At 41.8% G+C, this 13809-nt stretch overlaps 1 protein-coding gene, 1 long non-coding RNA gene and 1 pseudogene across 2 annotated transcripts; 2 read left to right on the top strand and 1 right to left on the bottom strand.

The window, feature by feature from the left end:
• Nucleotides 1-3147: 3147 nt before the first annotated feature.
• On the top strand, nt 3148-7160 carry LOC140271735 (uncharacterized). Its single transcript, XR_011907863.1, has 3 exons — nt 3148-3241; nt 3784-4457; nt 4819-7160. It is a non-coding gene; the product is annotated as an uncharacterized lncRNA (long non-coding RNA).
• A 343-nt stretch (nt 7161-7503) lies between these two features.
• Nucleotides 7504-9257, bottom strand: LOC140271733 (uncharacterized). The gene is made up of 2 exons (XM_072367023.1): nt 8413-9257; nt 7504-8186 (listed from the first exon to the last, which is right to left on the bottom strand). The coding sequence occupies exons 1-2, from the start codon at nt 9004-9006 to the stop codon at nt 7860-7862; spliced, it is 921 nt and encodes a 306-aa protein (XP_072223124.1). The 5' UTR covers nt 9007-9257; the 3' UTR covers nt 7504-7859.
• Nucleotides 9258-11256: 1999 nt separating this feature from the next.
• Nucleotides 11257-13584, top strand: LOC140271919 (uncharacterized; annotated as a pseudogene).
• The last annotated feature ends 225 nt before the right edge of the window (nt 13585-13809 follow it).

The following is a 13809-nucleotide window of genomic DNA, read 5'->3' as shown; positions in this document are numbered from 1 at the left end:
TTTGGCTTAGCCAAAAAACAACATTTTGACAAGTAAAAGTGTCTGCCTTATGTCATCTGTTCATGTTATGACTAGATAAAAGGCTGTTTCAGATATCTGCTAAAGGAAATCAGTTTAACTTAAGCGTTCACTAATTATCCACAATTATATTTTAGGTAATTGAAAAGGATTTCCTTCCTAAACACAATTATGATTAACTACATCCACTCTTACATCCTTGTTAGAAATTATATTTTAGGATATGTGCGCCTTTGACCATATCAAGTCGAAGAAGAAGCACATCTCTTCAAAACAAGCATCATACATAAATATATGCACTACAGGTATTTATGATTCAGATTTTTCTCTCTATAATGATCATTTTAGATGTCCAAAGTGAAAAACTACAACCCAGATATCCACATTTTGATCTACCTATTCAAAAATGTATTTTTCCTGGTAAAAAAAGTAATTTTAGATGGAAATTGTCAATGTTGAAAAGGCTTCAAGGCAAACTCAGTAACTTTGGGGAAGGAGTAAAAAAATAACAGGTCAGGCCAGACCCAGACCCCCAATATGTATATGTATATGGAATTATCTACAGTGTACTCCCTTTGGTAGAGAAGCCCACAAAGGATAATGGATTTGAACCTCTGAGAATAAAAGTGTTTTACATGTGCATGTCTGTGAAGCATCAGCCAGTCACAGCCGTGCTATGTAGATGCAGTGCGGCCATAGGAAAGCATCCTCAGCGCATTACCAGCCCTGACTGCAGCCATCTTGCCCTCATAAGGTTTAAATGAATGTGACATAGTGACATTCTGCAGCTCTAACCTACCCCATTAAAATTGTGAAGTGAAAGCAGAAGTTGACCAGCAACTCGTGAGTTGTGTGACCACATAAAACAATCATCAACCAGGAATATGAAGACGCTTTCTGTCCGTTATGATCAGTGGTTGAAAAGATGGAGGTAGAACCAAGTGCAGATTAGCCGGAGACAAACCTAATGTTGGTATTCTAACAACCAAAGGGAGCTGCAGAACAGGTCATCCAAAGCTAACAAAAGTTAGTCTTCCCTTGTCCTTTGTTGTTCCAGTGTACTTCACTTCCTGTTTTATCTTGTAAACCCCTTGTTCATTTCAGTGGTTTGCTTCCTGTTACTATAGCATATCTGGTTTATTCTGTCTTCTTGTGTTCATTGCTTTGATAAAGCTGCTGCTGTGTTTACAGGCTACATTGGTGTAGCATTACGTCAAGCTCATTCAATAGGCCTCCTCTGTATTCAATGCTCTGTCTCTCCTCCACATACACTTTAGGACACGAGGCATTCTTCAAAAAATTATGCTGTGGATGATATCCAGGTCAAAGGTAGGAGGACAGAGGGGCAATGAGTTTAAAATGAGAGAAATTAGATGAGCCTACGGCCTTTCTTCTTACTCTTCTTCTTCTGCTCCTCCTCCTCCTTCTTCTTCTTGGTATTGATTGGTGGCAAACAATAAGTTGGTACTTTGCTTCCAATAACTAGTAAGGTGTCCATCCATTTTCTATTCCTGCTTTAACCAGTGCAGGGTTGTAGAGGGTGGAAACAGAGTACACACTGGAGAGGTCGCCAGTCCATCATATAGCCAACACATCCATGCAAGCTTACACTCACGCCTAAAGTCAGTTTAGAATTACCAATTAATTTAATATGCATGTGTCTGAACTGCAGGGGGAAGGTTGAGTATATTTATAGCAATGATAATACCAATTACAATATTAATAATAATGGGCTGCATGGTAGTGTGGTGGTTAGCACCGTCTGAATTGACCTTAGGGGTGAGTGTGAGCGTGAATGTTTCTTTGTCTCTGTGTGGCCCTGTGATGGACTGGCGACCTGTCCAGGGTGTACCCTGCCTCTCGCCCAATGACAGCTGGTATAGGCTCCAGTCCCCCCTAAATTGGATTAAGCAGGTATAGAAACTGGATGGATGGATAATAATAGTAGGCTTCATTTGCTGTACATCAAGGACATCCATTGCAGTATGACATACAGGTATGTTCACATACCAGCAGGTGGTGTAGTTGTTTCATTTAGCAGGTTTTTAACTAGAACCTTGTGTTACCTCCTGTCTGCAGGAGCCCTCAAAGCACCTGTATCCAGGAGTAAGGAAAAGAGCATTTTAGCATGGGTATAAGAGATAATCATTAAGAGGTCAAGGTAAACAGAAATTTATTGTTTTTTCTACCTGCTACAGGTGGTACAGTACATACTCAGATGAAACAATGTTCTTCCAGGACTATAGTTCTACATACAACACTGGTACAGAGTTACAGAAAGTCTGTATATGCATAGAAAGACAACATAAAGGGAACTTCTGCAAACATAAACGCAGTGCAAACATCACATATTGTAGTAACTGTTCAAATATATATGGTTCATTGGATGGCTGGCCAGAAGTGTGGCATTTGCCAATCAGAAGTTTAATAGTTTGACATCCATCTTCTCCAGTTGCCCATGTTAATTCCCTTCAGCTGTAGCCTATCACTAATCACTCTCCCCACAGTATTTAGTCTCTCGGTTCTTCTCAGTCTTTGTCAGATCCTTGCTGTCTTCATGTCCATGGTTTTCCTTGTTGCCATAGTCCTACTTCTGAGTTTTGTACAGTTTAGATTTGTTATTTCTTTTAGGTGTTTGTTGTGTTGTCTAGTTCTTTAGTTTTGTGTTTCTCCGGCGTTGCTGTGATTTTTATTTATAATAAACCCCTTAAGTTTCTCTCTGGCTCCTGTTCCGTGTCTGCATCTGGGTCCTCCTCTTTCGTCTCCATCACTAAACCCTGACACTTATATGGCACAGGTAGTGATAATTAAATTGTTTTGCTCTAAACTCTACAGAGGTATGTACAGTGATGAAATGTATCAACGGTTGATTTGCATTGTGAAACCGAACAAGCATCTGATTCCATGGCAGACTGTTCTCAATTAATTTCAACCCTGAACATGAGACAGTCTTAAGATGAATTGTTATAAAGTTCAGTTGAGGTAACATTTTGACATGTTTTCAATTTATAACATGCCTTTCTACGGAGCCCCGCAGAGGACACGGGGGGAAAAAAATGATGGGTGGGGGAAAAAAAAAGGACGGACTTTTGCGAGATCTCGCAAACAAAGTTTGCGGTGTTTCGTTGAGGAAAGGAGAGGAGCAATGGAGGACGACTTGGAGAGCTTCTTGAATTTAAGAGAGGTCCCAAAAGAGGACATAAATCGAATGAAGAGAGACCAGGTGGGCATAGTAATAGGCTAATATTATGTAATGATTCATTCATATTAATTAATCAATGTAGCAACGCAGACCCCGAGTCAGTGATAGGGTAAAAGCTAGGGCTAATGTTTAAGCAACCATAACGTTGTGTCGTAATGCGTTTAATTTTACTTCATGCTTTATGTAGAGCTACGTGTCTGTAGGCTACTGTAGCCATAGTAACTATGGACGCCATGGCTAGTTGTGCGTACTGTAGAGGCTGAAACAGCTAGATTTTCATCTTCCTTGTCCTAGTCTTATTAATAACCTAGTGTTTGTCAGACCTAAACAAAACCAAAAATACATCAACACATTTCTGCAGCAGAATAAATACAAGTATCTCTGTATCTCTTTCTGTTCTTACTGTAATGCCAGCTATGTTCAGGTGCATTGAAACACTGCAGTGACACTGTTTTGAAAGGGTACAGTTATGGCTTTGGATTTGTGTGTCTGTGTGTGTGTGTTTATCATTCATGTTCAAAGCAAGCATCTCAAATATGTATTTTAATGTTTTTTGCTTGCAGATTGACAAGGCAGTTTTACAGGTGATGAGTGATGACCAGATGGCCAAATATGTCACATCCTACGGTGACCGGATAGCTGTCCTTTTATTTTGTAAACAAACAGAGACCGCTGAGTACAGCACAGAGAAGGAGACGGTTTTACAAAGTCTAAGGAACAAAATAGGAACACGCTAAATGAAAGCAAAAATAAAAGGTGTGTTTCAAAAGACAGGTGAGGGGATGTCAAGACAAAAAAATACTGCAGCAGAAAAGTGCTCAAGGAAGATTGAAATTGGATGGCTTCATTTTGGCAGTAATGACTACCTACTTCTCAAGTGAGAACCAGGAATGGTGGAGGAACAAGGCATATGAGTGTGGACAAAATGACAACTGTTGCACAGATTTTGGACATTGGGAAGGACCTCTTTTTTCCAAATGGGCGCTCAACAAAAGGGCAAGCTGCTGATTTCACATTCGATGTGTGTGATTTTAAAAGAAACAAAATTCCCCCTGATGATACTGTTGCCAGACTCTATGAACAAACAAGGCTGAAGCTGCTGAGATTTTACATTTGCACGAAAGAAGGTCCTTCAACAGATGAAGCAGATTTACAGCTGGCTGATGGATGTCACACGGATTCAGAAGATGAAGATTTGATAACAGATCAGCTGGATGACAGTGAAAAAAGCTATGAGGTTTGTGGCAGTATAAAATATATTTTTAATCAATAAAATTATGATAATAACTAGGACAGATGGAGCAAATTAGCCTGAAGATTAAAGTTAAGATAATGACTAGTTTTATATGTGTTTATTGTTTACATATGTGGTCAGACACATTTTTCGTTGCATTTGTTTATTCATAAATGCATTTATTTGATTTTATTTATTTATTTTTCATTTTTGGATTGCTGTGATTGTACAGGCAGGTTTAATAGACTTAAGTGAGCACTATTTTGAGCCACATGTGTTTTTTGCACACCATTTAATATTATAATGATACAATTTAATTTATTACTGCTGACACAACATTCTTCTGTCTTTCATTTGTTTCCAGATGCAACCAAGATCCGAAAAAACAAACCATTGATCTGACCAGTGGAGCACTCCCCACTGCCCAATTCCTACTGCCTATTCAAACTTTTGAAGAGGCAGACACCCTATTATGGGATTCTGAAGATGACCTTGGCGATGAGGAGGTAGTTATAATAAGAAGCACCAGTGAAGATCTCACACAGGTAATGTGAAATGATCAGGAACATTTAAGGATATGGAGGTAGAAATACTGAAGCCTAACCAGTAAAAATAGAGAATTCAGTTCAGAAAACATTTTATATCGCAAAAAATCAACTAAGAACTGATTAAAACCTGTGGAATTCCACCATAAGGTGGACCGTAAGATAGGGCATGTCTGATTTCTTACGGCATTATACTGTACTGTATAATGTATGTGAATTTACAATGTTTGACTTTTGCCATGCAGGATTTAAAACTCCCACTGCCATCAGCTGATGGCCTGTCCACACTAGATGAGCAGGCCATAAACAAGGAGGCAGTGCAAACTGCACAGTTAAGATGCATCACTGCAAGCAACTCTAAACACATCCTTTAAACACAACTTAACTGTTAATGTCATACTAATGTTGGAACGTAACTGCAGCTAGTATTAAAAACGAAGCCAGACATCTTGGTGTCTTTTATGGATCTTTTACTGATGAAAAACGACTATCAGAAGTACACAAAACATGGTCTTCTTCTTCTTCTAGCTAACACGTTCTTCTTCTATGGTACTAAACTTTGACCTTTTTCTCTCTCATCTCATTGCATGCATAACACAAATGCCAGCTTGTGGTCTAAAAGTGCAACAAATTAAATCACGTGTTGTCATATTACTTTTAACTGTATTTTTCACTGTTTTAATATAAATCATGAAATGATGATTGAATGAATAATAATGAATTAAAGATATAACAACTGTTGTTGGGGCTTACTTGGGATATAAAACAAATTGCAAATAGAAAGCCTGTGTTAAAAATTGGAGGTGTGCAGTTTGTGAGAGGGTCTTATGAAAAGAGGGAAACATTGGATCGAGTATTATTTTGACCTTTACACAAACATAACAAAAGGGGATAGGATAGAGGCTTTGGCCTCTGCTTCATTCATTGACCCCCATGCTTTGTTAATGTGTATGTTTTGTTGTTTTGGCAGGACGGTGAACTGAATTTTGATTTGCCCTCCAATTCAAGCAGCCAGCTTTACCCATCAACCTCAGCCAACAACCCAGGAAATCCACAGAGCACACGGTGTGCTTCAATTTGCAGGATAAAGGTTGTTCAAGATCTTTTAGCTTTATTCATGGACAGCAGTATAATGGATTTGACTTTAAAGATGGAATTGGTAAATGAAAAAGCTGTAGATGATGCAGGACTGTCAAGGGAAGTTTACCCAGCATTCTGGGAGCAATTTCTCGAACAATTTGAGGGGGAAACAGCGAGTTCCACGACTGAGGCCAGATTTCTGTGAGGCCAAATGGCAAGCAGTTGGTCGTATCTGGGTGAAGGGATTGGTAGATCATGGTGTCGTGCCTATGAGGCTATCAGTGGCTTTCATTTTTGCCTGCATTCATGGACTTGACAGTGTTGATGTAGACATCTTGATGGCATCATTTCTCAACTACTTACCTCCCCTTGAGAGATCAGCTGTGGAGAAGGCTCTCCAGGGCACAATGGAAGAAGATGATGAGGAGGACTTGCTCGAACTTTTTACAAGGATGGGTTCCCATTTCCTACCTCCAAAGGAAGGCATGAAGGCTGCCATAGAAACAATGGCTCACAAAGCCATTCTGCAAGAGCCAAAATTTATAGTTGATTGCTTCTCCACACCCATATTACAGGTAAAACCGAAACTGTTGGACAAGGAAAGTCTGTTTCTTTATGAGTCAAAAAAGGCCACAGGCAAAAGAGTGTCACAACTGTTTGAAACAACGAAGGTGGTGCTGTCTCAGAGAGAGCAGACAACCTTTAACCATCTCGAGCGTGAAAAATGCTGACCAGACCAAGGCTGAGAAAATCCTACGCTTTTGCACTGGGTCCTCTGTCATATGTGTTGACAAAATCATGATTTGCTTTAATGTTGAAACTGGGCTTAGCAGAAGGCCTTTTGGTCATACCTGTGAGAGCACTCTTGATCAGGCCTAATGGTAACAGGCCTAATGGTAATTATTGTATGGTTGATAATATTTTATTTATTTATTTTTGGTTGTTTGTGTTGTCATTGAAATATCTGATGTACTGAACTGTGTGGTGAGCAGTCTGCAATTTTATTTTCTGTTGGTGCACTGGATTTTTTTTTAATGATACTTTGAAAATGACTGCAGCTTTCATTTCCACAATTTTGAGCCTAACCCACTTTAAAGGCTAAACTTTTTTTAAAGAATGTTACAGAGTTGTCCATCACTGGAAGAATTGTTTAAGTGTTTAATGTTACACTGCAAAAACAGTATTATGTCAATTATAATGTTGAGTGTTCATGTTTACCTAATCTGCAAGTGGATTTTGCTTGTATGAAATGTGGACCTGAAAAGACCAGCTTCTAACTCATACTATAACTCATACTAATAACTTGATGCCATCTCAGGTATTTTTATAGTGTGTGTGCATTTTACCACGTTAAAGTTCTCAATTGGTCTGAATTAACAAACTGCACAGATGAAGCATAATTACAATTTATTCAAGGTTGCAGTCCAGGATTTGCCACAGGAAAAAGAAAACGCAACCATTAATAAAACATTTTCACAAAAATATCAAGCGTTTGTACTGTTTTCTACTCAACTCTGACATTACAGTGCTTGGCAACAAAGCTTGTTCAATGTCAGTTTGTCAGTTACATGTCACTTAATGTTTGTACTACTTGGTTGTAGAAGTAATAGACCTCTTATGATTTTTTTGTGATGAATCATATTTTACAAAGGAAGGAAACATTTATCAAATACTCATCACAGACAGAAGAAGATTCATTAGTTTTCTCCAGCAGTTGTCTGTTTAAGACCACACAGACACACACTCTCTCTTGGTGGTGGATGTGGGGCTCATCACTGACTTACAGAGATGCAGTGATGGCTTCTCTTAGGTGCAGATACAGGCTCACAGCCTGATATGGATCTGTTGGTAGAGTCAGATGAGACTCAGCCATAAAAATATGGCACAGTTCATATACATCTGGATCACATGGTATTGGCACGCGAAATACACATTCATCTTTGCACAGTTGAAGATGTTCATCTTCAACGGGGGAAAGGAAGTCTCTGGTCCCACAGAGTTGGGGTAATGCATACATCACATTGGGCTGACCACTGGGGACGTTGGTGTTTTTTGATGGTCTGATGGTGTGTGCATTCCAAACCTGTGCAGTATAATCCAACTCATCCTGTTAAAAAGAATAAAAAGGAAAATACAAATACAATTAGGAAGAACTGTACATACATACACACACTTAAACATAGCACTAAATTATGACACCCACCCTCATTTTTCTTTCCTCTCACTTGCATTCCTGACTCCTTCTCTCTTCCTCACTCAGGTTCATACCCCTCTCTCATTTCACTCACATACACACCCCCTCACATATAAAACACGGTTATGCATAAACTCACCTGGATGAGTCCCATGCAACAAAACTGAAGGACGGCCTTGTCCAGAAACCCACCGTCAAAGAAGCCATTATCTCTGGGGTCTGAAAACAAGGACAACCAGAACTCCACACACTGGCTGCGAAGAAAATTCCACCAATACTCTATTCTTTGGTTGGCGATGCTTGCTCCCTCCAAGTAACTGCCAGCGGTGCCGTCTGGAGGAATGGGGACGAGGAACCTCTGGAAGTCTTTCACGCGACCATTTTCAGTGCCAAGATCACCCCTAACAATTCTGGGGCAGCCCCCAAAACGTTCCACTGCTTCAGTGTAATAGCCTCCGATCAGCTTCGGGTCACTGTTTGTCGTGTACGCATTAAGCCACATTATTTTTCGAGAGAAACCATCAATGCTTCCATTGATGCAGAAGCCACATGGCTTCAGTTTATCATACGAGTCCATATGCCAGATGAAGTTCGGCCCTTTTGAGAAGTACCTCCGTCTTCTTAGGCGTCCTCCTTTTCTCAATGCGACTCCCCTCGGATCCAGTTCCTTAAGTGCCAACCTCATATCCTCTTTCCTCACTCGTAGTCCAGATTCTCTGCACTTGGTGTACATCCAGCGATACCCATGTAACAGCCCGGAGTGTTGCAGTTGGTTTTGAATGAAATCCACCAAGACTGCAAGATCTGAATAGTCTTTACGTCGAGAAAGTCTCTCTCGCTCAGGAATCTTTTGAGGTGTCTCTCGCTAATTTCAAAGCCGTGTCTACTGCTGAGCACCGTTTTTATCTCACTGTATTTTAGGCCCATTTCAAAATAAAATTCAATAAATTTCTCCCACTCCATGTTTGTATGTATTTCCATGAGCCCAACAAAACCGGATGTAAATATAGATCTCATATGATCTCGCGATACTTCGCGAGAAAGTTTTGCGAGATCTCGCAAAGCTTTCTCGGGATCTCGCAAAACTTTCTCGGGATCTCGCAAAAGTCCGTCCTTTTTTTTTTCCACCCATCATTTTTTTCCCCCATGTCCTCTGCGGGGCTCTGTACATTTTAGTCCACTAAAACTCTGTTGAGCCCTGTTTATTCTTGATGTGCACAATTTTATCTTTTAATTTATCATATGGATATGAATTAACTATCAATGTTATTTCTTATTTACAACTTGTCACACATTATGTTGGCAAATATGTAATGATAAGAGCTAATAAGTTGCTTTGACAATGTCAAAATATAAAGAAATAAAAATATTCACAATTCTTAATAGATTTATATTTTTAAAAATAAACTGTATATATATTGTATGAGCTAACATATAGTATGAACATAACTTGTTTTCCCCTGGTCCCCTGGTCCCCTGGTCCCCTGGTCCCCTGGTCCCCTGGTCCCCTGGTCCCCTGGTCCCCTGGTCCCCTGGTCCTATGGTCCTATGGTTTATTTCCCTAGCCAAGCACAGTGAAGATTGACCACAGGGAGAACAGGGAGGTGATGAAAATGAATATGCCTCTTGCTCATGGTGCTATCCTCACAATATCGAAAAGGAACAGCTATCTAACTAACAAGCACAAGAAAAGATAAACTACAACTGCCATACTGAACTAACACCAAGTATTAGCATTTAAGTAAAGCAGAACATAATCAAAGAAAACTATTGTACAACAATCTGCAATGCATTATGGGAACTCCATCTACCCATTCCCCAGCATGCTACATAGCCCCTACCTAGCTGGGTAGCTGTCCTCAGCAACCAAACTGGTGCTGACGTGGAGCTCACCCAGATGGTCTCCTTGAAGGCTATGGTGTTTGAATGGGGTCCTGGGTTTGGTTGTCTACCCTGAACTCACTCTTGGAAGGAGGCAAGGGTTGGTACAGAGCCAGCCTGTCCCTGTGAAGGACCACCACTTGATTTGTTGATTTGTTTCTCTTGATCACCCAGACTCTGTCCACAACGTCCAACAGTCTCTTGATGGCAGTACAGGGTCCAGACCAGGGCCTCATCAACTGAAGGGACAGGGCCCTCTTCCTCTCTGGACTGTAGACCCACACCTGTGTTACAGGAGCAAAGTCCTCTCCCTGGCAACAGGTGTTTTAAACTTGCTTCTGTCTCCAGTAAGGGCCTGCCAGATCACGTTGTGCACATCTTTGAGGCGCTTCGGAAGTTTGGACATTATTAGATAATATATACAGGCCTAGACTGCTGGGGGGCCTCTTACGTCACACCTTTCCTCACTTTGATCTCTTTTTCCCCCTGTTTAATTTCTCAAATGATATTATGTACATGTGACATTATTGTGGTCATTAACTTGTGTTTCCCTGTCTCAACAGGTATCCTTTTAATGGTGTTATGGTATTTGTTTTTTCCCTCTTTTCTGTCCTCCCAAACCCTAGCTGGTGAAAGAGGATAACCACCCTTCCTGGTTCTGGTTCTGATGGAGGTTTCTTCCTGTTAAAAGAGAGTTGTTTCTCTCCACAGTCAACTCATGCATGCTCAGGACAGGAGATTGGGCTGAAGAGAAGTTTTCGGTGCAATCTGTTGGTTTCCTTAGCTTGGAAATTGTTTTTAAATTGGCTCTGCATGCATGAATTGGACTAATTTTGAATTTAATTAATTTGATTTGATTTCATTATGATTACATTGAATTGTACTCTGCGACAGTGACACGGCAGACCCCTCAATCTGTGGCAACGGGGTGGAGGAATCGTCAGGCAAGCCGAGTGAGGTGAGCCACAGTCCTTCACACGCTTGGTGTCCAGGTAGAGGGTGCACCAATGTACGTCAAACACTGCTCTCCATTTATTTACAGGTGCAGTCCATTGATGTAGGGTTTTTGTATGTTGGCCAGCCAGAACAAATGGTGAACACAATGGTAAGCAACGGTCACTGGAACGAGTCCCCCAGGATATTTGCATGTTCCTTAGTGACAGTGTGATCTGGCTCTCAATGTGTCTCCAACCATGTGGTCTTGGCCCAGCAGTCCTAGGAGGAATCAACGAGATGGTGACCCCAGTGTCCGGTCAGGCCCTGCATTGGATGCCCTTGATGTCACAGTACATGTATAGTTCATGAATTCGGCCCAGACAGCCAAGTCCTAGTCATGGCTTGCAGGGGGAGGTGGATGCCATCTTGGATGACAGTTCTCCCCCTGTGCCACCCCATCTTAGATTAACGGTGACTGGTGAGCTGAATCTCTTGGCACTGGTGCTGGGCAGTGACAGGCAATGTGGTCTTGTTCGTACTGGTAACATCCCTTCACGAGCTGGCAACTCTCCTTGCACCCTGTCATGGGGGCTGCAGAGGTGCGCCAGTGGCTTAGCGGGTCTTTTTCATCACCCTTATAATCTGCGTGACAGACTTTGTGACTTGCACTATGGGTGTACTCTTTTGTTCCCAGGACAAGCTCAACACATTCAGCTTCTCTCAGGGCAGTGGTCAAAGTGTTTGGGGTGTACAGACAGAGATGCTCTTTGAGTCAGGTTCAGGTTGGAGGCCCCAGATGAAGGCTTGGAAGATCAGCTCTTCCTGTGCAGCAGCACTGAAGTCACCCATGTCGGATGCAAAGCTTAAGATCTGCAGATCTGAACAACTCAACAGATAAACAACTTGTCTCAGGGATCATGGTGCAGTAGCCAAATCATTACTGTAGTGTTGTCACAGGTAGGTTGCTAACTGCCTCAAAATAACTCAGATCCAAGAGCAGACACTGGAAACAGGGAGAATAAAAGTTAATAGAGTTTATTGAACGGAGGAGGTGGTTGTAGACCATAGGGAGAATCCAGGTAAGGCGGTACTCTGAGGGAGAAGAGAGATGATTAAAAAGGTTCCAAATAATGATAATTCCAGAGGTAATGGCTGGTTTATCCTTACAATGTCCAGGAGGGAATCCAGGAAGGAGGGGAGGATGCAGGCTGTGATGCTGTGGATCTGAGTCGGTGGCGGTGGCTCCCAGGAGACCTACCCAGCCCCATATATAGTCGTCGGGAGAAAAAGGCACATGGATGCAGCTTTCCCTCAGAGTCTGACCTATGGGACAAGATGGCTCCAACACCCGATTCAGAAGCATCCACCTCCAGGATGAATTGTTGGTCAGGGTTAGGCTGATTGCATATGGTTGATGAGGCAAATCTGTCATTGGGCTGCTGGAAAGCCTGGGTAGCTTCAGGAGTCCAGAAAGGTGGAGGTTAACTTTGTTTGTGCTGTAGCAATGATGCTGTACTTGCGAATGAAACGATGATAGTAATTTGCAAAACCCAGAAATCTTTGGAGTTGCTTACAGTTGGTGGGAATGGTCATTATCATCCAATCACATGGCTTCTCATGTTTCTCCCACTGATGTGCTGACAATATCCAGCTCTATCTGTCATTCCCACCTGACGACTGCACGGTCTCAGCACGAATCTCGGACTGTCTCTCTGACATAGCAACAAGGATGAAAGCCCATCACCTCCAACGAAACCTCTCAAAAACTGAACTGCTTGTCTTCCCAGCCAAACCAACCATACACCACAGCATCTGCATCCAAACTGAATCCCTATCTCTTGCTCAGTCAAAGGTAGTTAGAAACTTGGGTGTCATGATTGATGACCAGCTAACCCAACACGCCACCGAGCTCCTGGTGCAGTCTATGGTCATCTCCCGCCTTGTCTACTGCAATGCCCTTCTAACTGGTCTCCCAGCCTGTGCTGTGAAACCTCTGAAGATGATCCAGATGCGTCTGGTCTTCAATCAGCCTAAAAGAACACACGTCACCCCTCTGTTCATTGAACTCCACTGGCTACCCTTAGCCTCTCACATCAAATTCAAGCCCCTGATGTTAGCCTACAAAGTGCTTAACGGAACAGCTCCCATCTACTTGAATGCTCTCTCAAAGGCTTATGTAACAACTCTGTCACTCTAGTTGTCAAAGGACTATCGTCAAGCAGTGCCTACACTACGCTCAAGACAATCCAGACTCTTTTTATGTGTTGTTCCGCAATGGTGGAATGACCTACCAAGCGTGTACCAGAACAGGGGTGTCCCTATTTGTCTTCAACAAACTCTTGAAGACCCATCTCTTCAGAGAGTATCTCCTACCCTCGCCCTTACGCTGTACTTCCCCACCCCCCCACTGCACTTTCTCTTTCTGTACTTCCCTGTATGCCTTCACTCTGTTTCTACACTGTCATCCCTGTCACCTCCGACAGAGCCTGACTAGTGGTTTTCCTTCTATGTAGCTTATTGTTATCTTTGATGTTAGCTGTAATGTTATATCCTCATTTGTAAGTCGCTTTGGATAAAAGCGTCTGCTAAATACATAAACATACACATCTTGCTTGTTTCTCCCTCTTCCGTTTCTTCTCCCATTAAAGTTCTGAGTCCAATCATTATAATCATGCAATTGTTATTCTCTGTTTGAGTTGTAATCCTAGCCCAGTCATGC

This window comes from Leuresthes tenuis, unplaced genomic scaffold (genome assembly GCF_036924035.1).
Source record: "Leuresthes tenuis unplaced genomic scaffold, fLeuTen1.0.hap1 SCAF_16, whole genome shotgun sequence".
Lineage (NCBI taxonomy): Eukaryota > Metazoa > Chordata > Actinopteri > Atheriniformes > Atherinopsidae > Leuresthes > Leuresthes tenuis.
This window is presented reverse-complemented; position numbering and strand designations above follow the sequence as displayed.

Coding starts and splice junctions, on each gene's coding strand:
- LOC140271733 (XM_072367023.1), bottom strand. CDS start 9,006: ATGTACACCAAGTGCAGAGAATCTGGACTACGAGTGAGGAAAGAGGAT. Junction 8,187..8,412: donor GTTGCATGGGACTCATCCAG/GTGAGTTTATGC, acceptor TCTTTTTAACAG/GATGAGTTGGATTATACTGC.